Source organism: Vidua macroura, chromosome 3 (assembly GCF_024509145.1).
Source record: "Vidua macroura isolate BioBank_ID:100142 chromosome 3, ASM2450914v1, whole genome shotgun sequence".
In the NCBI taxonomy this organism is placed as follows: Eukaryota; Metazoa; Chordata; class Aves; order Passeriformes; family Viduidae; genus Vidua; species Vidua macroura.
The window spans coordinates 83,838,654-83,860,765 of record NC_071573.1 but is presented as its reverse complement, the minus strand read 5'-3'; the positions used below and the strand labels follow the sequence as shown (position 1 = coordinate 83,860,765).

At 39.8% G+C, this 22,112-nt stretch overlaps 1 protein-coding gene across 3 annotated transcripts in view; it reads left to right on the top strand.

The window, feature by feature from the left end:
• The first annotated feature begins 3,537 nt into the window (after window positions 1-3,537).
• The window catches only part of SENP6 (SUMO specific peptidase 6), a 73,380-nt gene continuing 54,805 nt past the window's right edge, over window positions 3,538-22,112 (top strand). For all 3 annotated transcript variants that reach the window (XM_053973763.1, XM_053973762.1, XM_053973764.1), the window contains exon 1: window positions 3,538-3,742. In XM_053973763.1, coding sequence (XP_053829738.1) covers window positions 3,694-3,742 — 49 coding nt within the window. In that variant the 5' untranslated portion in view covers window positions 3,538-3,693. The remainder of the gene's footprint in view (window positions 3,743-22,112) is intronic.

Here is a 22,112-nt window from a genome sequence, read left to right as displayed (position 1 = left end):
TCATTGTTTTTTAGCCCAACACAGTTGCTTTATCTCACTGTCCAGTAAGAGAACTTGCAGATTTAAAGCAAAACTGTTTTTCTTTGAATAGTTCTCATGCAGTAATGACCAAATGCAAAAGATACCTAAATGAATAATGGCCATTTTAAATTTCAAAATGTTTACAACAGTAGCAGAAAACCTAAGAGGTAATTGTTTATTATGATAACTTTGCAACAGCACAATGTTGAGTTTTGAGGTAAGTTGGTGAGATTCAAAAAACAGGTCTCCTTCAAGGAAGGAATTAGGAAAATAGTTTAGACAAAATCTCAATGATCTTAAGCAGTTCTTAGTTAATTACTACCTACTTGACACTCTATCTTTGATTCCACAGTTAAACAAAAAAGCTTTTCCACATCCTGATGTATCACTGTGAGTCCTAGCACACAGATGAATAGTACTCTCCCCTTTGGGAACATTCCTGAAGAGCTATCTACAGTATGCCAGCTATGCTGGAATAATATGAGAGGAACCCTAAAATTAAAGCAATAACTTTAATGAAAAGAACAAGATATCGGAGTGCAAGAAATAAATCTGATTTTGCTTTGAAAATGCCAAGGAAAAAAGTTAGGCAGCAGGTCATGAGGACAGCAACAAGACAGTTACTTTTCTAAAACTGAGAACACAGACTGTGTTTCATTAATATGTTCAAGAAACTGTTCTAAGAACAACAACGAACAGCAGTGAAAATTAACTTCACCCCAGAACACTTACTTCCTGAAAGATAGGACTGTTAAATAAGTTATTTATAATCTATTGAGAAAGTTCATGGGTTGTAAATAACAAAAAAAATATTCAAGGTGCCTATAAATTACCTTAAACGTCTATATTCAATTTATATAGCAGTACAGAAAACAATGTAATGTACATTACCACAACAGAAGCTGTAAAACTGTGATCCCAATTCCATTTTATTCCTTAAGCAAGGAATTAGTGTTTTTAGGGAATAGCTACCCCCATTTTCTTGGCTAACCTTACAAAAACAGAGGAAACACAAAGTATCTGGAAAGAATAAAAAATACAAAGAAAAAAAAAAAACTTTTCAGTTTCTGTAAAGTAATTTTCAGTACTGAATCATCTAAACCACATTCATTAATAATAACTTTTTCATTGTGGGAAGAAAGAGAAAAAATAGATTTCTAAGGTGAGACAAAATTCTTCATCACTTCTTAATGCAGTAATCAGGTTTCTATCCTACAGAGTTGTACCAACAGAGCTGTGCACAGGCAAGTGTTTGTAAATTCTGGATCTTACACTCTCCTGTGACTGTTAACTACCCACAGTGGGACTGGGCAACTTCTAGGGCATGCTAAAGGCCAGGAAGCAATGACCTGATGCATGTCATCCCTGTGAACACAATTGAATTCTTCCTTCAGAGAGAAAGAAAACTCAGTAAATTCTGTAAGATTTCCCTCAGCATGAAGAACACTAACTTTCTCATTGTTCATTCTGTTACATGTAGAAAATCTTCTGGTTCCAGGCAAAGCTAAGAGGATCTGAAAAGATTTTGTAAGACTTGAGTGCTCTCAGTATTGCATTCCCTCACAAAGACTTCTTAAATGAAAAAACAAACCACACTAAAGCTGAGAACAGACTACTAATAAAAGTTTAATTAGTAAGAGTTTTGACTATAGTCTATCCTCTTGCATCCTTAAAGAGCTTCCAAATAAAGGAAAAAAGAACAGTGCAATGAGATGTCATTCTGGGCAGGTCTTTTCCATAAAAAAAGTATATGTTAAATTATCAATCAAAAAGTCCAAAATCAACCATGCATCTAGATTAACACTGATATCTTATTCCTTTATCCTTTCTACTTTAAAAGGGTATTTTAATCTATACTAAAACTCTGAAGCTGTATTTGATACCTTGATCAATGAATCCACTACTGTGCATTAAACATTTATTCAAATAATTCATAACTCTAAATCCTTAGTTTTTAAAAAATTGTGTAGAATTGTGTAGACCTGGATCAGTCTAGTCTCAACTGTCAATAAGAACTTGTTTTTGTGGATTAATGCTGCAACCTCAGCAGTAAATCCTCTAGCTGGACAATGCCCCTCTGAGATACAAGATGGTATTTTTGAAAATTGGATTCTCAAATTTTTTTAAGTATTAGATTTCTATTGAACAGATGATTTTCTGGTTTCTCTGTAATTAGCTGGGACCAATTTCTCCTAATTGTTTCCTGTTAATCTCATTACTAATGAAACAAGGATAGTTTGTGATCTCTCTTTCAGGAAGCCTTCTTTTTTTTTTTAAGGAGAGTTTGAAGACTGACATTTGTAGATTTGCCAGCAGTGTTGCAGCTTTTGGGATTCTTTCTAAGTACTTGCTAGCTCTGGTGGTGTGACGTAGCACTTGGGGAGCAGTCTGACATCTCCTGTTGTCTTCCAGACGGCATTTTGCCTCCCGATTGCGTAAAAACTGAACACTCTCAGAAGTGTTTTAAACACACTAGGTGCATTCGGGAGCAAAAATACCACATACCTTGAAGACTTAACGGAAAACAATTTTCCTCTTTCTAACCTTTAATCTTCATATGCATTAGGTGCTTTAATTTACCTAATTTAGGATTTCCGTCTACAAAAAAGTCTTCGGTTCAAGCATTTTTGGAAGCTCACTTTTCAGGGATAAGAAATGTTGGGAACCAGGTACCTCAGACATTATAATTCCCCAAATCTGCAGTAAAACTATGGGGGGGAGGGGGAGTAAATAGAATCCCAGACTGAAAAACCTATCGAATAAAGGAGTATCTGACTTTCCCTAGCTATAGACTGCTATAAATTATCCTTTAGCTTTTAAAGGATGCATGGTTTTTTTTGTACTTCGGCTTCACGGGAAAGCTTCTTAAAATGTAAAATCATACATGCTAAAAGTCAAATGTACCTGAGGCCATGACTTGCAATTTCACTTTGGTTGGCGTAGCAACGCTGTACATTTTGCAAAACGCAACTTTCGGATTTGAATATGATCAGGCCACAGAAAATTTTAAGATTAAAAGGCATCTTTGAATCTTGTGAAGAACTTTTCCCCGAGCTTGAGCGAGGTGAGAGGCCGGCGGGCCCCAGCGCTCCGCCATGAGCTCCCGCACTCCTCTCACTTCATTCATTTTATCCCAGCCACCTCCTCGTCTCCCAAAAGCTGCTGCCTCCAGGCTGATGGAGGAGGGAGCGGGAGAGCCCGAGGTATTGCGGGGCGCAGCGCGGCCATTTTATCGTCCCGGGGCCGGGAAAGCCGGCGGCTCCCGCGGCGAGCGGGCCGCAGGTCGGGCAGGCCAGCGCCGTTCAGGGAGGAGAGGGGCGGCGGCGCGCTCCGTGCCCTCGCCCTCCCGCGCTCTCGGCGGCGCGTGCGGCGAGTCCCGGCCAGGCCCGCCCGCCCCGACGGGCGCCAACGGGCCCGGCTGCGGCCGCTCGCGGCTGCCGGCGGCGGGCGCGCTGAGGGAGGAGCGGGCGTGCTGCCGCCGCTTCCTCCTGCGCGGGGGCCGGAAGGCAGCGCGGCCCGGCAGCGGGAGAGGGCCGGGCCTCGGCAGTAGTGCCGCCGTTGCGGGTCAGCCACCCAGCCTTCCGCAGTGGGGGCGGGCAGGCCGGGGGAAGGGCCGGGCCCCGCCGCCGCGCTGGGCGATGGAGTGAGGGAGCGCTGCGCGGCAGCGGGAAGATGGCCGGTGGCGGCGGCGGCGGCTGCAGAGACAGCTTGTTTCTGGAAGGTGCGTGCAAGGCTGCGAGGAGGGAAATGTGGCCCGCGAGCTGCTTTTCCCGTCTGGCGACCACTGAAGGGGCACGGCACAAACTGGGGAGTGGGGGAGGCGGGCGTGTGAGTTCATATGGGGTGGGGGGTGGGGGTTATGGGTCCCCTTTGGGTGCGACGACAATGAGAGGTGGCTTCGTGGTGGGGGAAGGGTGGCTGCCGTGGTTAGGTCTGGTGAAAAGAGACCTGCTTTTGAGAGAGGGCTTAGTGAGGGCGATTTGGTTCATTTTTCTTTTTTCGTCCTTTCTTTCTTTTACTGTTCCGAGACGTTGGGAGTGCGGTGTTTCTTTCCTTTGTCGGGGCAGCGCCGAGAGCAGCCCGGGCTTGGTGCAGCGGCGGGACCGAGCCGTGGCTCGGCGGGCGGCGGGCAGGGTTAGCGCTGGGTGAGAGGGGAGGCCGGGGCTGCATTGCCCTGCCCTCAGTCCGCTCCCAGGCCCCGGCCTAGCCCGTATTCTTTGGCCCCACCATAAAATGAGTCTTCGTCTGCTCCTAAAAGGCTCCTGTAAAGGTTTGGGACTGAGTTTAATTTTGCGAGGGGGGGTAATGCTATAATTATGATACGAAGGGGATGATGAACCTTATTACCTGGATTTGAAAGAAACCTTTTGCGTTTGTAAAGCTTTTTTTTTTTTTTTTTTTTTTTTTTTTTTTTTTTTTTGTTTCACGGTTTTGGTGTCTTGAGGGTTTTTTTTTGTTTGTCACTATAAAGCTTTTAATTATAATGCAAAAAGCCTCCTGAAATTGGGATATTTTTTAACTGTTGAATCTTTACGGTTTCATTGATACATCAAAAAATTTACTATTGTAGTCTTGCAAAATTGCTATATAAGCACATGTCTTGATGGCAAAGACTAGTAGTCTGGTAAATTCTGCCAAATTATCATGATGATAACAAAGAAAAATTAATGGAATTAAGTACTCGTCCTAAGCAGAGTTTTCCAAGTCAGGGATAAGTTTAGCATGGGAGATTTGCAGTACCTGTATTGCATAGAATGTAACCTCTTGCAGATTTTCTCTTGCTGCAGGGTGTTGGATATTGGCTTTTTATTACAATATATTCTGGAATAGATGTACTGCATGAACAAAATACTGCTTGTTGTTTTGAATAATTAATCTGGAATTTTGATGTTCAGAAACTCTGGTTAATAACAGCTGTCATGTTGCCTCCCTTACACCTTTAAAGGATTTGGTGGTGAAATGCAGACACTCCATTTTTTCCCCGAAGTCTCCACAGACTATGGTGAGGTTTGTGCAGAAAGCTAAAAGTGTCAAGGTGATGACTAGTTACTGTCTTCTGTGTGCACCTTGAGTACTTGCTGGCTGGTCAGGTGGCTAAGAGAATACGCATTTCATATGCAATATCCACACTTCTTTTGCTTATGAATTCTCTTTCCAACAGCAGGACCAACACAGCACCAGATAGCATCTCCATTTGGAGCTTCAGTGTTCCATGATGGGTGAACTGAGTTATCAGCTGGTTTTGTGTTTCCCCATTGTTTGGGGACACGTTCATTTTAGGACTGATGATGTGATAGAAATCCTAAGAGTGCAGCCACATGTGAAGAAAATCTAGTGTAGACAGTGGTGACAAAAAATTTATGGGGGTGGCCCAAGTCCAAATGGGACAGTCATACTTGGGCAGATTTAGTAAGAGCTGGTAAAATCTGTACTGATTTGAAGCAAAGGGAAAAGGCTTTCAGATGTTATTTGATAGGTACTTATTAGGGATATTTATAGAAAAAGTACAGTCATAGAATATCTATAAATATGTTTTTATACATGAGTTTTTGGCGATCTGCAGTCTGGAAAGGTAGCATATTAGATCAAGCTAATGATGTTAGAAACACCATTGCCGTAAGGCTAGGCAAGCCGGAGAGTGTCAGATTTGTGAAACAAGTACAGTGGGGACAAAAAAGGGGATTGAAGTGTGCAGAGTAGGAGTTATGGCAACTTCTATTGCCAGATGATGATCATTGATACATGAGGCTAGAGCTGTATCTATAACTTGCCTGAGTGTGTATATTTAATGGAGTCCTTTGAAGGCTGTGTAAGCAACAACCAAAAATTGTTTACTTAATGTTTTCAGAGGTGTTTTCTCAAAGCCCGGCAAAGGGGAGGGGCGGGACTTCTCTGTCCGTTCCTGCCTTAAATGTGCACAATAGACGAAGTCTGGGTGAAATGGATGTTAGCTCTATTACCAGTTAAACTCACTCTAAGGGACACTGTGCTGGTTAAATACGTACCTTTGTGTGCGTGTATACATACATGTGCACAAACATTTCTGGTGCTGTCTTGCTTATGTTGATTACCAGTCAGACTTAAGATAAATGTACAGTTAAGTGAAATAAATTACTTTTCAGTATGACAGTTGTTCAGAATTTTAGTTTTGATTCCACGTGTCTGGTGAGATACTGCTTTTCTTTCATTTAGTGTAACAGATGTTACTGGAAAGAAATATGTCTGTCATTCTACTGTTAAAGTGCTTCCTCTTAACATTTTTATTATTCTATTCTCCAGTAAAAACAAAATGGTCTTTCTGGAAGGGTGTTCCTTGAATGATTGATTTGTTGCCTTTCTGGTAATACCATTCTTGAACATAGTGATTCATAGTGATTCATGTTTTTTGTCCGGTTTTGTGTATCTAATGTGCAAAATTTTTAATGCTGTATTAGATAGACTGTTTAATGGAAATGTGAAAAAGATCCCTAGGGCTATAATGGACTCTTTTTTAAAGCTTCATTTGTTATCATTCTGAAGCAGTGATAATAGTTGATCACATATGTGTGGATATACAGGGCCTGCATGATTATTTCACTTGAGGTGCCAGGACTGTTACAAGTGTGGAAAGTACTCTATTTTTGTTATTTAATCTAGATGCAATTGAAATTAGTAAAACTGTTCAGAATTTGCTTTTTTCAAGTGATGTTTCAAAGTTATGAGCCAAACATGCAGAAATTTGCACTAACAAAGTATTTCTCTTACATGGGAATTCTTCCCTGATGTGGAGGAGGAGAAGTTTAGTGATTAGAAATTTGTGTCTGCAGCAGTTCTTGTGTTTTTTAATTGATAGTCACATCTAAAATATAAAGAATGGTAGGCAAACTCATTTGGAGTTAAGGCAGGAGGCATGTTAAACATGCGGGAATGGAGAGTAGTGTTGATCATTACCTTGCAGAAAAATTGCAGGAACTCTTGTTTTCGGACTCCTTCACTATTACTGAATTGCAAGGAAATTGTAATTTCTCTTTTCCAACATGAAATTTGAAATTTGCCTATATTTATGCAGTAAATAATAGGTAAACTTAAAAATATTTTCCAGAAGAAGGGAGAAATGTATTCCTTCCTATTATTTATTTCAGTCTCCTGGTGGTTGCAGTAGTGATGCTGAGAACCAGTATTGAATTTTCTTTTTGAGGATCTCCTTTCTAAGGAATATTGCCAGTCCCTAGCTTTAGAGCTGTTGAGATATTTCAGTGCAGTCGTGGCAGGAATTTGCTCAACTTTCATTCCTATTTCTTGGCTACAGGTTTCGTAATAACAGTAAACAAAACGATGTGGTCTACCTGTTAGCAGCAGTAGTATAAACTTCACAGTTGTCTGCGAGAGGACTCCAGAAGACTGCTTTGTTCTTTCAGTTCACATGTAAAGAATTGTTATCACCAAAGCAAGAGTTGTAGATTTATGTATTTTTGTAAGGGTGGCTGAGATTCTGGGGTGGTACAGTGTTGCAGCGCGCCATCGGCGGCATGCTGGCCGGTGAAAGCAGGGGCGCGACCGTCCCCCTGCGAGCTCTGCAATCCCAGTTATCGGCAGCTTCGGCGCAGGGACAGATGAAGACGACACGGGTAAACCAGAGAGCATTTATCAGATGGACAAGATGGAGCCCCAAGACCAGACTGGGGGGGATGAACAGGAGATTTTATGCTGTAGCTTAGGCGGAGGGGTGTGGGAACATTAACCAATGAGCCTAAGGCTGGGGAGGGGTCTAAGGTGGGACGAAAATATTGTAAATCTATTAGAGGAAATTGGGGAGTGGAATAACACAAAGTAACAAGTAGGGTGTCCACAACAAAATAGACTGGGAACACTCTGGAAGGAGCGGTTGGGACAAGGAGGATTGACAGGGAGAGTTCTGGAAAAAGGGGCAGGGATGGGGAGGATTGATAACTTGGAAGGGAGAAGGTTAAGGATGGGCTTGGGAAGATTGACAACTGGGGAGAGGAGGGATTAGGGAAGGGAACAGGGGGCAAACAAAAATTTAAAGCAAAAACACACCACAACAGTACAGAAACATGCAGCTTTTGTCTATTAGTGTAGAGTTACAGACCTACTTTTTGAAGTGGTGGTAAGCCTCTTCTCTCCTTTTGTTTCTGTTTTTAATCATGCTGAGAAATCTCTGACTGGAATAAGAGAAATTAGGAGGGTAGGGTGGCATTTATATTCAGGTAGAACACTTGAAACATTTCTACCTGCCAGACTTTTCTACCTGCAAGACTCTTCTCTTTATTTTTTTCTTAACAGTGAAATTTAATTATTAATTGTTGTAATTCTCTCTAATAAGTCTCTGGCGCTTTGTTTGTGATCTGATGGAGACTGTGATTAGCTTGAAAATGTGGGGAAGAGTTGTTTCAGGTATCATTGATCTTCTTTGTCTATATGAACTCCTGCTTTATTCTATTGTATTCTTCTCTGGTTTACATCTGTCCCATCAATGTCCAGACAGCTTCTGTTTCTTCTGTTTTTCTTGGGAGTGTTTTTTTTTAATGAAAAAGTGTGAAGTTTGTGACTTTCATATCTTGTTTATATATCCCAGTCCTTTGGCCCATTTGGAATTTTTTTTCCAGCACTGCACATGTATCTTGTTAGACTTGAAGAATGTTCAGCTGTCCTGTCCAGTGGTTTTGAGAATAGGAAACCTTCTGACTTGAGTAACAGGTTATTTTCCATGAATGAAACTCACTTGTTGAGAACTATTTCTCAACAATGTCAAATTGAAAACATTTCTTACTGTCTTTTTTCCTATATATGCCAGACTAACTTGGGTGATAGGTGGCATGAAATATTAGGAAAGACAGGGTGCTTCTTAAAGTATGTAGAAAGATACTAAAAATAAACCTAATTTATCTATTACTCCTCTATAACATATGTTGCAGTAGGCTTGGGAACACATTCTAAGGTAAAAGCCTGTGTACCAGTCCTCTTCCACATCATCACCTCCTTAATTTTGAGACAGGATTCTAGGAGCCCAGGCTTGTCGTGAGCTTTCTGAAGTGTAAAGGATCTGTGCACAATTTTTTGGTTTTCATTGTGGAGGCATTTAGTATTTGGTAGTTTTTCCTAAGTAACTGCTGCTCTATAAGTTTTCTCAAAGTGGGACATAGAAGCTTCTGTAACAAGTAACTGTCTTGTTTGGGATGCCTCATCCATTATTTTCTGGCTCTTGGATTTGGTAGTAAAATGCTACTCTTTCCTCAGAAAAAGTGCAGAATTTCCAGTGGGTTTTAGTGGGAAAAAAAAAAAATTGTTAAATGAGAATGTTCCTAAAAGAGATCCTTACACTCTTCTTTATGTAACTATAAAGAAAAAAAGTAATAGTAATAACAAAAGTAGTAACATTAATATGTGGTGGGATAGCAAGCATTAAACCAACAGTTAGCAGATGTCATGCTTGCACAGATATGAGCGTATTTAGATATTTAATTCTTTCCCTTCTTTTATGTACAAGGATAAAACAAAATAGATTATTTATTTTAATGGTTTCAACAACAACTTTGGCTTTTATTACTGTTGTTTCTGGAAGACTGTACATGGATTTTGGTGCAGTATCAGACTTCACCTAGTCTATAGTTTTAGCTTTGTCTCATAATTGAGGAGTATCAGGTGTTTTGTGTTGTAGCAGATCCTATAATATGAGAATAGCCACTGAACTTGCCACTTTTAAATACTGCTTTGTAAGAATATGAAGGTTTTTTAGTAATTTAATAATTTTGTCTCCTTCCTTCCAGTAACAGGATCACCTATTTCCAACCCCCTGCCATAGGCAGGGACACCTTCCACTAGACCAGATTGCTCAAGGCCCCATCTAACCTAGCCTTGAACACTCCCAGAGTTGGCGCATCCACAACTCCCTTGGGCAACCTCTGCAAGTGCCTTACCACCCTCAGTGTCCTTGGCTAGTGCTTTCTTACAAGAAACAAACATGGTAGTGTAACTTTTATTTTTCCTAAATTTAAAACCCTCTTATTTACAGAGTTGTAAAGGTAAATTTTTTTTACTTTTTTACCTAACAGGTAAAAATACAGAAGTTCTGTGAAATTTCACTCCATTAGGCAGGGAAGTCAAAATTAGTGTCCCTGAAGCGATGGTTTCAGTGTTGCCTGGGCGTGGTTCAGTTTGCTGCTCACTGGTGTTAGTTCCTTTAGTGGCTGAGCAGTCAGGGTCAGGACAGTGAGGGCTTGGGGCACAGGACAGCTTATACCTTCATCTGTGTGTGTTGCAAAGAAAGGAGTGGAAGAGTGTGCAGGATAGCTTAAGATGCTGCAGGAGGCTGAGAAACCAAACAAAAATGGAGGTGTTGTGGTGGAGGATATTGTAGAGATACTGGGGACAAATCTGGGTTTGGGGAAAAAGGACAAATGTAATTCTCTTAACTTGACTGTTCTGAAAGGCACTGTTCCTGTTTCCATGTTCAGCAGCCTAGCATGCCTAATGCCTAATATTTTCGGGTTAAGATGACCTTAAGCTGTAATTATGTCAGAATTGGTGTCTGAATGTCATGTTAGTGGGTGCGACTCCAATTTGGAAGCAGAGCTGCATGTACTCTCCACCACCCTGGAGACTTAACCACTTTCTTGCCAGAGAGATTGAACTTGCTCTGTTCTGTCTTGCCAGGTTGGCACTTTGCCAAACTTCTGTTGCATTTGCTCATTGAAGGGTAACTAGTAGATGTAGGACAATGGCTTGGATGGGGGAGAGCATACAGCCTCTCTCTACGTGTGAGAGAAGAATAGGACGTTTCCTGTTCCATCTCTGCCTGGTGATCTGTTCAGTCAGGCTAAGGTGTTATGCATGGCTTAAACTTTGTAATAGGTATTTTAGCGTAAGAGCAGTTTTATTCTGCCCAAGGAGACACAATTATTTTAAATAGCAGGTTATCTTCTGTGAAGAATAAGGTTATGGTGAAGGCTGGAGACTGGAGGGAGTAAATTAACAGGCTGTGGTTATTTCTTGCCAGGTTGGTCAGCAGGCCTTCAAAAAGTTTTTGTTAACAGACAAACGATGTAAGCACTGCATGAGGCAAGGAAACATTTCTGCATGTGTGTCCCAGTAATTCCTATGAAAGAAGAATTTGGAGTGAAAGACTTTGCAGTATCTTTCTTTGAGTTAATCTTGAGTGATTATAGAAAAGAGCAGTGATGATTCAAAGCTCTGTGTTAAGCCCTCCTGTTTTTTTATTTGTTCGTTTTCAGACCATAGGAGCTGGAGCAAAGTCTCCCTGCTCATATCACTGTGAGATTTTGTTGTTTGTTTATTTTTATTATAAGACTTGCCACAACAATGTTTAAGGAATGAAAAATACCAATAATACTCTGCTGGTGAGGTAAAACATATTACTCTATGACAAGATTAATAATATGTAATCTTAGAAATTTATGTCTGTAAGAAACAGCTGCAAAATATTTATTTTATGAGCATGTTTTTATTAAATGTCATACAATTGTTTCATTTGTACTAAAATTCATTCTAGTGATGTATTTTTATTAATGTCATAGGATATAATGTTGTATTTGTTTGACATGTACAATTTTTATGGCTCATTTAGCAAAATATGAGTATCCTGCTGATGACAGAATTTAATACGACAGTCTAACAGAAAGATTATTCAGGAGTCCATTAGATGAGAATTTGAACTATGCAGTGGATGTTAGGTTTCATATTTAAAATTGCCTTTGTAATTTCTGAGGCCCACTTCTAGAAACAATTACTAGAGTTTGTTGTAATTTTATTTCCACCAAGGCTTACTGTTTAAGAGACAATTTAAGGATCCTTTACAACTGGGAATAAACTTTCAAAAGTGAACTTTGGGACTACGCTGGCCCAGGTCATTGTGATTGCATGTATCTGGCCCTGGGACAGTAAAACTTCAATGGAGATTTTAGAGCTCTGCCATAAGGCAAGTGTGTTGTTAAAGTTGAATCTTTACTTGACAAATGCCACAAAAAACTATCTGTCATTGATAAAGTAAAAAGTTCTTTGTCGTGTAGCAAAGCCTATTAGATGGAAAAGGCACTGCTCCTTAGGTGGAAAAAAGACTCTGTGCCCTGTGATAGAAAGAACTTACAGATCAAGGTAAGCAGGAGTTTCACATTTGCATAGAAGTGGCTGAAACTCTGTTTGCAGGATGGTCACTTAACAAGTTCGGTGTTTTGCTTTAGCTGTCTTTGGAGTGCTGTTTCTTGAAAAGTAGTTTTATAACTAGGTTCAATTAGCAAGGTGGCATGTATTATTTTATTAAAAATGAGTTGATAGCGCATCTTCATTCTTGTTGCTTTTATGAGTAGTTACTGAGAAAATGTTTGTTTTTCATGGGATGTTAAAGTAATTTTTTAGCTTTTTAAAAAATAAAGCCTGCTTAGTGGATGTTAGTATACTGTGACAGAGTTATCAGTCGTCAGTGCTGCTTAAACTCATTGCTGATAGGTCTGGAGAAGTTTGGTACTTCCATTACAAAGATTTCTGTCATCTTAATGCAGTAGTCTAGTTGCATTACTTCACTCCTTGCTGCATTGATGATTGCTAATTGTAAAGGGAGTTAAAGTACATAATGTATCTAGTCTGAGCAGAAGGCTGTTGCCTGTATTTGTGTTGAATTTCTCTGATTTTTTTTTTTTAAGAGACATAACGTGCATAGATATTAACTGTACGTGGATTTGCAGAGTCATAGCAAGACCCTGTGTATGGGGCCATGCTGTATGGCCACGCAGGGAATTGTGCCTGCAGTTGAGAACACAGCCAGGCCCACTGCTGGTGTGCTGGTGCTGCTCAGCGGGACAGAGCTGCTGCCCCTCCCAAAGACAGTGTGCTCCAGCTGTGCTGCAGTCAACACTGGCACTTCACTGGCTTCGTGGCAGGTTGGCTGGGAGAATTGAATCGACAGAAAACTCATCCTCGAGGTGGGGAGAAGTGTTGGTGGAGCTAGTCTATTCCTTTTCAGCCATATTAGAAATCCAGCTCAGCTGACTGCTGCTGTGTGTGGATATGAAAGTTTGCTAGTGTCTCTAAGAATTGGAGAAAACTCCAGGTATTTAGCCTTTACAGAAAGGCAAATGCAAATATTTTTCTTGCCACATAGTTTAACAAACTCTTTCATCTTCCTTTCCCTACTCAAGTTTTTTCTTAAATGTGCTTTTTTCATGTGACCAAATTTTGAGTTTTTTGAGTTTGTTGAGCATTTTCTTTGTATGCTTTCTTTGCAGTCCATTTCATGTGGATTTTGAACAATTGACAACATCGAAGAGGTGTCTTGCTCCTTTTTTCTAATTCAATTACATTTAGAGTTTCTTCTTACGGAAGAAACATTTCTTGTGCAAGTGTTCAGGGCCAGGCTGGATGGGGCTCTGAGCAACCTGGTCTAGTTGACTGTCTCCCTCCAGACTCATGGCAGCAGAGCTGGAAATAGATGATTTTTAAGGTCCCTTCCAACTGAAACCATTCTGTGATTCTTCTGTCCTGCATATGCAAGTTAAGATCTTGCAGAGATTGTGGAACCTTTCTGAACTTTTGATTTCTGTATGTTTTTATAAAGGGGATAGTATCTATCCGACATCATCTATGAAACTTTACAGGATAAAATCAGAAGTATTAAATAGTACAAATTCTTTTTTTCTTCTTCTTCCTCTTGGCATGTAGATATAGTGCTTTATTTCAACCTGATGTTCCAATTTCTGCAGCAAACATGGAAACCTTCTCGAAGTGTCAGTTGCCTAATTTCCAGGTAGTTTGGCTAGGTTATTAATCTTACTCTGCATGTAACTGCCTTTCAGCACTTTCTAAAAATAGATTGCCATTTGTTTAGTGCTGCTGTATTCTCAGTTGCACAAGCTTAGGTTTTTTGTGAAGATGGATCCCATGGTGCATAACAAAGTGTGCAAATCACATGCATAATATACTATAAGGTTTCCTGCAGTGTTTTGCTCATCTTCTAAAACTATTACAGTGTTTAGAATTTGAGATCATCTATGATTAATGTAATATACTGATTTGCCACAGAAATTGTATTCTGGAATTCTTGTTCAACTGTCATCTTCCTCAAAATGGCTTGTTTGCTTTATATATTTTTTTTCATATTTTGAGAGTGAATTGGCAGTTGAGAAATGGTTCTTAGGCTCATCTCACCTTTTATCCTCTATTTTTATCTCACCTTTTGTCCTCTATTTTTATCTATAAAATAGGAATATACCTCTCTTAGACTTAACTTTCCTTAAAAACAACAAAACTTTGTTCCTAATTTCTGAATTTTTGGTATATCTCCAAGTCTAGCAATAGAGGTTTTAGGTAAGTAAAAAATCATAATGCTAGAGATGAAAAAATGACTTTTTTGTTTGTTTCTCCTTTTTTCCTGGTTTATTGTTGGCTCCTGCTTTTGATGTTACTCAAATTATTTTACTTGTGTGGAAGGTTTGAGTGGTAGTCCAACTTACTCAGAGAGGGAAAAGAAGAAAAGTGACTGACATACTTCCTTCTGGAAGTTTTTGTGATGGGAATGCAGTTGCTTTAGGAGATGCTTTGTACCTGTGAATAGTCACTGGTTTTACTTGCCAGCTGGCTGGATTCAGATGGGTTGGAACATCCTGTTCAAGCCAGACCCAGTTAGTGCAGGTTGCTTGGGGATTTGTCCAGTCTCTATTGCCTCTCAGGTCAGTGTGGTCTGCTCTTGAGCACACACGTAGTAAAGAGTAAGTTCTGTCTTTTGCAGACTACCCTGCCGTTCACCGGATCATCCTTGTTGCCCTTCTTGAAGGGCAATGATGTTTTTCCAGTCTTTGGGTACAACTGGCTTGTGTTCCTTAATCATGTCTTTCTTGACAATGGGTGATAATGCATTCCCACAGATATTCCTGATAGAGGTGAGGAACTGTATGATCAGAAGACAGAACTTAGTGAAATCTGGGATGACAAAAAATGGATCATGTCCTTAATGTTTTTTTTCATGTCTTTCATCATTAGATTTCTGTCTCATTGAGCAGAAAATGCCCACGATTTTCTCTAGCATTCCTTTTGCTGCTGGTGTAGACAAAGAAGGCCTCTTGAAGTACTGCATTGTTTTCTGATGCTGTCATGAGGGCAGCATCCTTGGGTGGGGTAGATACCTCTACACCTCTGTTGAGAGAATCAGTAGAATAGGTGAAGAAGCATTAGCTGTCCATTGTGTCCATCACTGCTATCTAACCAGATAAACTTTCAAAGGCATCACAAAGAAAATTTTTAACATACTTCAAAGCTCTGTCCTTTCATCCTCCTCTGTTACTCCTTGTTAATACTTAAAAAATGTTGAACAGTTCAGCAAATGAACTGAGGCAGTTCTGTGTTCTTCAGTCCTATCATCAGTGCAATAACCTGCAATGTAAGCAGCCCAGTGTGCTTGCAAATCCTGAAAAAACCCAGTCATTTACCAGAATATACAAATGATTTCCATCTTTAAAGTATGGAACTTTCATAAACGCTTCTGCTTTTCAGGAGCATGAACACTTTTGTCTACAAATGAATGCTGTGTATTTATAATTTATTTTCTGTGGACATGAAGTTCTTGGAAGGGTGTGGGTGTTTTTGTTATCCAGCTAAGAGATTGAATTCCCTTCACGTGCAAAGGAATGTCTGTGCTTGATATCCATTACATTGCTATCATAGAACTTCATTATTAAACTGCTTCATGCAATATCTCAGCTACTATCAGGTTAAGATTACTGCCTGTTACTGGAGGTGCTTTTGACTGTTTTTTTTTTTTTTGTCTCTGCAGCTAATTTAGGGAGTGGAAAGGTAAAGCATCTTTTAAGCACTAGATCTTTAAATCTATACCTAAAAATGTAGATTAGGCTACAATTCCATGGAAATTTCCTTGGTATTCATAGCACTTACGATAGTTTCAGTTCCTGGGTGACCTTACTGCTGCTGTACTGTCACAGCTGCACTGTGTTAGCGTGGTTGAACAGGAGGAGGGACCTGATCTGGTTGAAAAATAACTTTTCCCCTCCCCTGCTGCTCAAGGGGTTCTTGCCTGAATTAGTTTCCTTCCCTAGCTTTTCTCTCAGTGCTGACATATAAAGGGTAGAGGACAGGAGCAATAATCTGCAACTCTTAGGAAGAGTGAGGGGCCTGTAAAATTCTTCAGGTAGTTCTCCTTCAGACTGTGAAAATGCAACCTTACTGTGGTTACACAGTTGATACAGTAGAGCTGATGGTATCAAAGCTGGAAGATAAAAGCTGTTTTGCATAGAAGTCTGTCTGGAAGAATAATGAAGCAATGGGGAAAGTAAACCAAAGAATATTTCTGTGTCAAAGTTTTATGAGTACTTGTACCCTCTTAACAATATATCTGATGACTCTAAATGAGCAACAGATTAGAAAGCTTTTCATTTATTTAAATATGAGTCTGGATGAAGGCAATGATTCTGAGTACATTTAAATTAATTTACATTTTCTGTGTGAGCGCTGCAGTATCTGATAAGTTGGTTGCAGTTGTGATGATGTAAGCATTTGTAAGATGAGGCTTGTAGTGTTTCTTTACCAGTAACTGGGGAAAAAGAATGTAAACTTCAGGTCTTCCTTAAAAAGCATCTGGGTCCTGAACCTAACCTTTGTTTGATCTAGATTGTGTGTTTAGGATGGTTCTTGTACACACAGAAATAGATGAGATTTCAGCAGATGAAAGACTTACAAAAGTTTCTATGTGTGTAATAGAAACCTTGAGGTCTCTGCTATTGTATTCTGGGGGGTGGTAGGGAGTTATTCTGGCAAACCAGTGATATATATGAAAAGGTTACTTTCCTAGAAAAGTTGATCTTTGTGTGGACAGTCAGTGCATCTGGCTTCTTTAGTGAGTTGATAGAGAATCATACAACGGTTAGGTGTGAAAGTGATCTTAAAGAGCATCTAGTTCCAGCGCCCTTTCTGTGGACAGGGATACCATTGACTAGATCAGGTTGCTCAGGGCCTCATCCAGCCTGGCCTTGAACACTTGCAGGGGTAGGGCATTCACAGCCTCTCTGGGCAACCTGTTCCAGTGCCTCACCACCCTCCCAGCAAAGTATTTCTTTGTAATACATTTAATCCAACCTGCCCTCTTTCAGTTTAAAGCCATTGCCCCTTGTCCTGACACTGTCCATACAAAAATCTCTCTCTCTCCTTTTTATAAGGCACTTAAGGTACTGCAAGACTGCAGTAAGGTCTTTCAAAGCCGCCTCCATGCTGAACAATCACAGCTCTCTCAGCGGGTCTTTGTGGGAGAGATCTGTGTAAATGATGTGTAGATGATTACCCTCTGATCATCTTTGTGGTCCTCCTCAGGACCCACTCCAACAGATCCATGTCTTTCTTAAACTGAGGACCTCAGAGCAGGATGCAGCCCTCCAGGTGGGGTCTTATGAGGGCAGAGTCATCTCCCTCAACTTGTCGGCCACTCAGCTTTTTGTGTAAATGATACAATTGGCCTTCTGGGCGCTGTGAGCGCTGTCGGCTCATATCCGGCTTTTCATCCGTAAGAACACCCAAGTATTCTCCAGAGGGCTCCTCTCAGTGATGTCTTCTCCCCGTCTGTACTCATGTCTGGGATTGCCCCAACTCAGGTGCAGCACCTTGCTCTTGGGCTTGTTAGATTTCAAGGGAACGCCCACTTCTCGTATTTGTCCAGGTCCCCCTGGATGGTATCATGTCCTTCTGTTTCAGCAGCACCACTCAGCTTGGTGTCATCTACCAACTTGCTGAGGCTGCACTTGATCTCATCATGTCATTGATGAAGACATGGAAGAGCACCCATCCCAAGAGTCAGGAGAGACTTGAGAGACACCACTTATCACCAGCTGCCACCTGGACATTGGCTGTAGTTCGCTGGCTGCATCCATCCAGCCATTTCCTTACCCACTAAATAGTCCATCCATGTCTTTCCAATTTGGAGATAAGGACATCATTTGGAACCATATTAAAGGCCTTACAGAAGTGTAGGTAGATGGCATGTGTGTCAGTCTTTCCTTGTCAACCATTGCTGTTACTTCATCACAGAAGGCCACCAGACTGGTCAGGCATGATTTGCCCTTAGTTAAGCTGTGCTGACTAAAGCTATGCTTTGGGTCATCTTCTTGCCTTGTATGTGCCTTGACCTGTCTTATAGGAGGATCTGCTCTGTGGTTTTCCCAGGCATAGAGGTGAGGCCCTCTGATCCTCTGCAGCTCCCCACTGCTACCAAAATCTTGCCACATAAACCCAGTACAGCATCACATATAAAACAATAAAGCAATAGGGATGTTTTTCTAGTGAGTTGTAGTATAGATTGGTATGGAATGATTTGCCTTAGAGCATGAGGTACAAGACATGAAAAAACAAATCTTCCAAAATGATGTCTTTTGCTGGACACTAACACTTTATTAAATACTGTGTATATCACTTCTCATTTAGTGTTTCAGGCAGAACATTAACGAATTATCTTTTTTTTTTTTTGGCAACAGCAAAATTTTGCTTTTATTTCATGGATATTCACTACGAAGTTTTTTTCCTTCCATTTAGGAATTGCTTAGCAACACTGTCGAATGACAGTAACTCCTGCTGAAGGAGTTTACAAAACAGTGTCTACACACAGTAATTTAAAGGTGTTCATCTGCTTGCTGACATTTTCCTTCAGGCATATTTTGCTTTCTAATCCAAAATGTGATAATTGTGTTTTACACAAAAAGTCTGTATGGGGATTTTTAAAAATCTGAATTTAGGGTGTGGTTAATAATGACATAAAGGTCCTAATGAAACACACTATTTTTTCAGGAATTTTTAAAATTGGCTTAGAAATTACATGTAGCTGTTGTTTAAAAAACAATTGTTTTAAAAAGCAGTGAAATATGTCAGCTACACCTGTGTATCTTCTCTAGTTAAATTCTAGGTACTTTCTTGGGCTCAGAACTGGTATCTCCCTTGGTGTAACAGCACCAAAGGGAGTTAATAGTGGGAGGAAAAATGACAGTGAAGTCTGCCTCCAGCATGCTTCCTGTCTTAGGCAGAGGTACAGGGATTACCTTCTCTTGACATAATATCTTAGGGTTAGCTCTGCTTTTTTGAATATTTTCACCTCTGGATTATTGATTAAAAAGACCTTGGCACATAGTGAAAATCACATCATTTGGGTTCCAAATTTAAGTTTTAGTACAAAATAGTCAGCAGCTTAGCCTTAGTAACAGATTACTTGTTATACCCTTTAAAAAAACAAAAATTCCTGTATGGAATTAGATACCAAGTGGCTGTTCAGATCAAGTAACTCAGGTGAACACTGGCTAACATGATGATATACTTCTAGATTTACATTTTTGTTAGGACCAAGAGTGCTAGAGAGAGTGAAAATTGATCCAGAGTTGAATGAGCAGAACTGGCATACTGAGACATTATCCATGGGTGGCTGCACTGATCAGTAGCAGTGGATGAACTGTCCAATACAAAAATGCTTAATTAAAAGAAGAATTACAGAAAATACTAAGAAACCTTTTGAAAAAGAAAAAATATGCAGCTGGAGTGTAAAATACTTGTAGCCAGCTTGGGAGTTATTTAAAGGTATAGGAGGCTTGCAGCATGCATGCTACTTGTTTAAGTAGATTTCAAAAGGCTCCCCAAATTCTAAATGCCTGGCTAAACAGCAGAGTAAGATATAATATCTGAAATAAAACATCATAGTTCTTGAATCAGATCTTTTATCTGAGTAATGAAAATAGAGATTAATAAAAAAGCTGGTGGATTTAACCTATAATTATAATGAGGTGGGGAAAAATTGATTAGTAACTCCCAACAGACATAAAAACTATTGTTAAGTATTTCTTCAAACTCAGCAGGAAAGTTTGAGGAGTGTCTGGAGGATCAGTAGACAACCCAATTGAAAAAGGTGGCTTTGGAGTATGTAAGGTCATAGCTGAATAATGGAATTGCTTGCACTCACTTTGGCAACACTTAGAGATCTCTTCATGCCAGAATGTTTCTTAATAAGGAATGTGACAGAGTGTACGACTCAAAATGAAGCATCAGTGGAAGAAATTGCAGTACATTGAGCAAACTGTGAACAAGGCAGCATGATCAAATGGCATTCATCCAAGTGTTGTAAGAGGAACTGGGGGATAAAGGAGCTAATGACTGCAGTGTTTTGCTTGTGGTTAGCATAATATTTCTGCTACAGGTAAGGAGGGTAGCTAGTGTGGTATCAGCATTTTAAAAAGGCAGTGGAGGTATTTGGGGAACTTTACATCAGTGAGCTTTGTGACCATGGAACCTGAATTCATGGAAATTATAATGGAGACCAGAATTGATTTCATTGTTCCCTCTGTAAAGTCATTTATCAAAAGCTTCGGGAGAGGCTGAATTACCTCTGAACAAAATGGAAAATTTCATAAGAAAAAATTGGGAAGAGTTAGAAAGAGAGGGCAAAAAAGGTTTGTTTTGTTAATAGGAGTAACCAGTTGAAATGCACAAGGAAATGCACAGTTGCAAGGAAAAGGCTATGATAGCCGGGTGACGAAGTTAGCAGATGTTTAAACTATACTTGGGTTAGTATAATTGCTAGCTATTTAAAGAAAGTTGTAAATGCTCAGGTTTTGAATTATGTGGGTGGAAATTGTACATGAAGTTCTGTGTAGGTGAATGTCAAATAATCTAAGTGAATGAGAAGTAAAAACTGGGCATTTTTGTAGGTAACAATTGGCTCTGAAGTGCTTCTTAACCAATCATGAGTGGAAGATGAAATTATCTGCTACCTAAAGATCAATGCAGTTCTCCATAGCAGTGAAAACAGCAAATCCAGTGTAATGATTTATTAGGAAAGGAAGAAAGAACAAAACCGAAACAGCATTGTGCATCTGTGGAAATTCATGTGATGTATGCATCTCAAGTATTCCTCATAGTGTGTGTATCCTCATCTCAAAAGGGTACAGTAGACTATAGAAGAGGTTCAAAGAGAAGCATCAAGAGGGATTTAAAGGCATGAAACAGCTTTCATGTGAGGAAAAATTAAGCTGACTCATTTTTTTTTTCTTGTTCTGCCTGGGAAAGGAAGACCATGAAAGAACACAACAGGAATCTATGCAATCATGAGGGAATAGGGAGGGGTTACTTACTGCTGTCTTTCAGAGTACATGGACTGGAGAAGTAGAGTACTAAGAGCAAAAGGTGCCAGACTGAATCAGAATCAACAAAAGGAGATGCTCCTGTAATTAAGCTGAGGTACTTTGTGCTTCTAGATGCTGTTGATTCTGTAAAGCAGTCTTGATTAAAAAGCAAGCAGGGAGAAGAAAAAGGTAGAAAAAGCTGTTAAACACAAAAATATGTGTTTAACTTATTCACCCATGGCTCAGGAAGCCTGCAGTAGATGCAAGTTGGAAGCAGAAGTTGAATATGCAATAAATATTTCTGTGTGCGTTGTTTATACTTTATCCTAGACATATGTTGTTGGTTGTGATTTTCTTACTCTTTTCTATCAGAGTATATCAGTTTCATTCATTATTTCTAAATGCATTTCCAACAATGTAAAGACAAATGTAGTAAGAAAAAACACACTTAAATTAAACCAAAATCAAAGCAACTGTATGATTTGTCTCACACAGAATTTGTGTGAGACAGCTCTTAATTGCAGCATTTAGGGCCCGGGGGAACAGTGCCTTGCTTTAATGAGTTCCATGCTCTGGAACACCTTCACTTAAGAATACCCCGTGCCATTATATGATATGAAAATCTTCATAAGGGTGGATATTGTAGTAGAAAGATCTGAAATTTTATGTAGTATGACAAGGTTTTTACTTAGCTGATGCTAACACTGAAATTTTAATTTGCATTGTATATTAATTCAAGTCAGCATCAGATGTTGAATTAAAAATCCAGAATATTATGTTGAAATTGTACTTCAGACAGTTCGGAACTGTTGCTTTTATATGGAAAAATTCAATATACATTTGGTTATTAGTCATGTAAATAATACATTTTAGGACCCTTTCTGTGTGTGGCATACAGTTCATATCAGAGAAACCACCCTTAAATTCATGGGTATCAGTAAAACAGTTGAAATTTGTTACTGCACAACCTCAGGTCACACTTTTTCA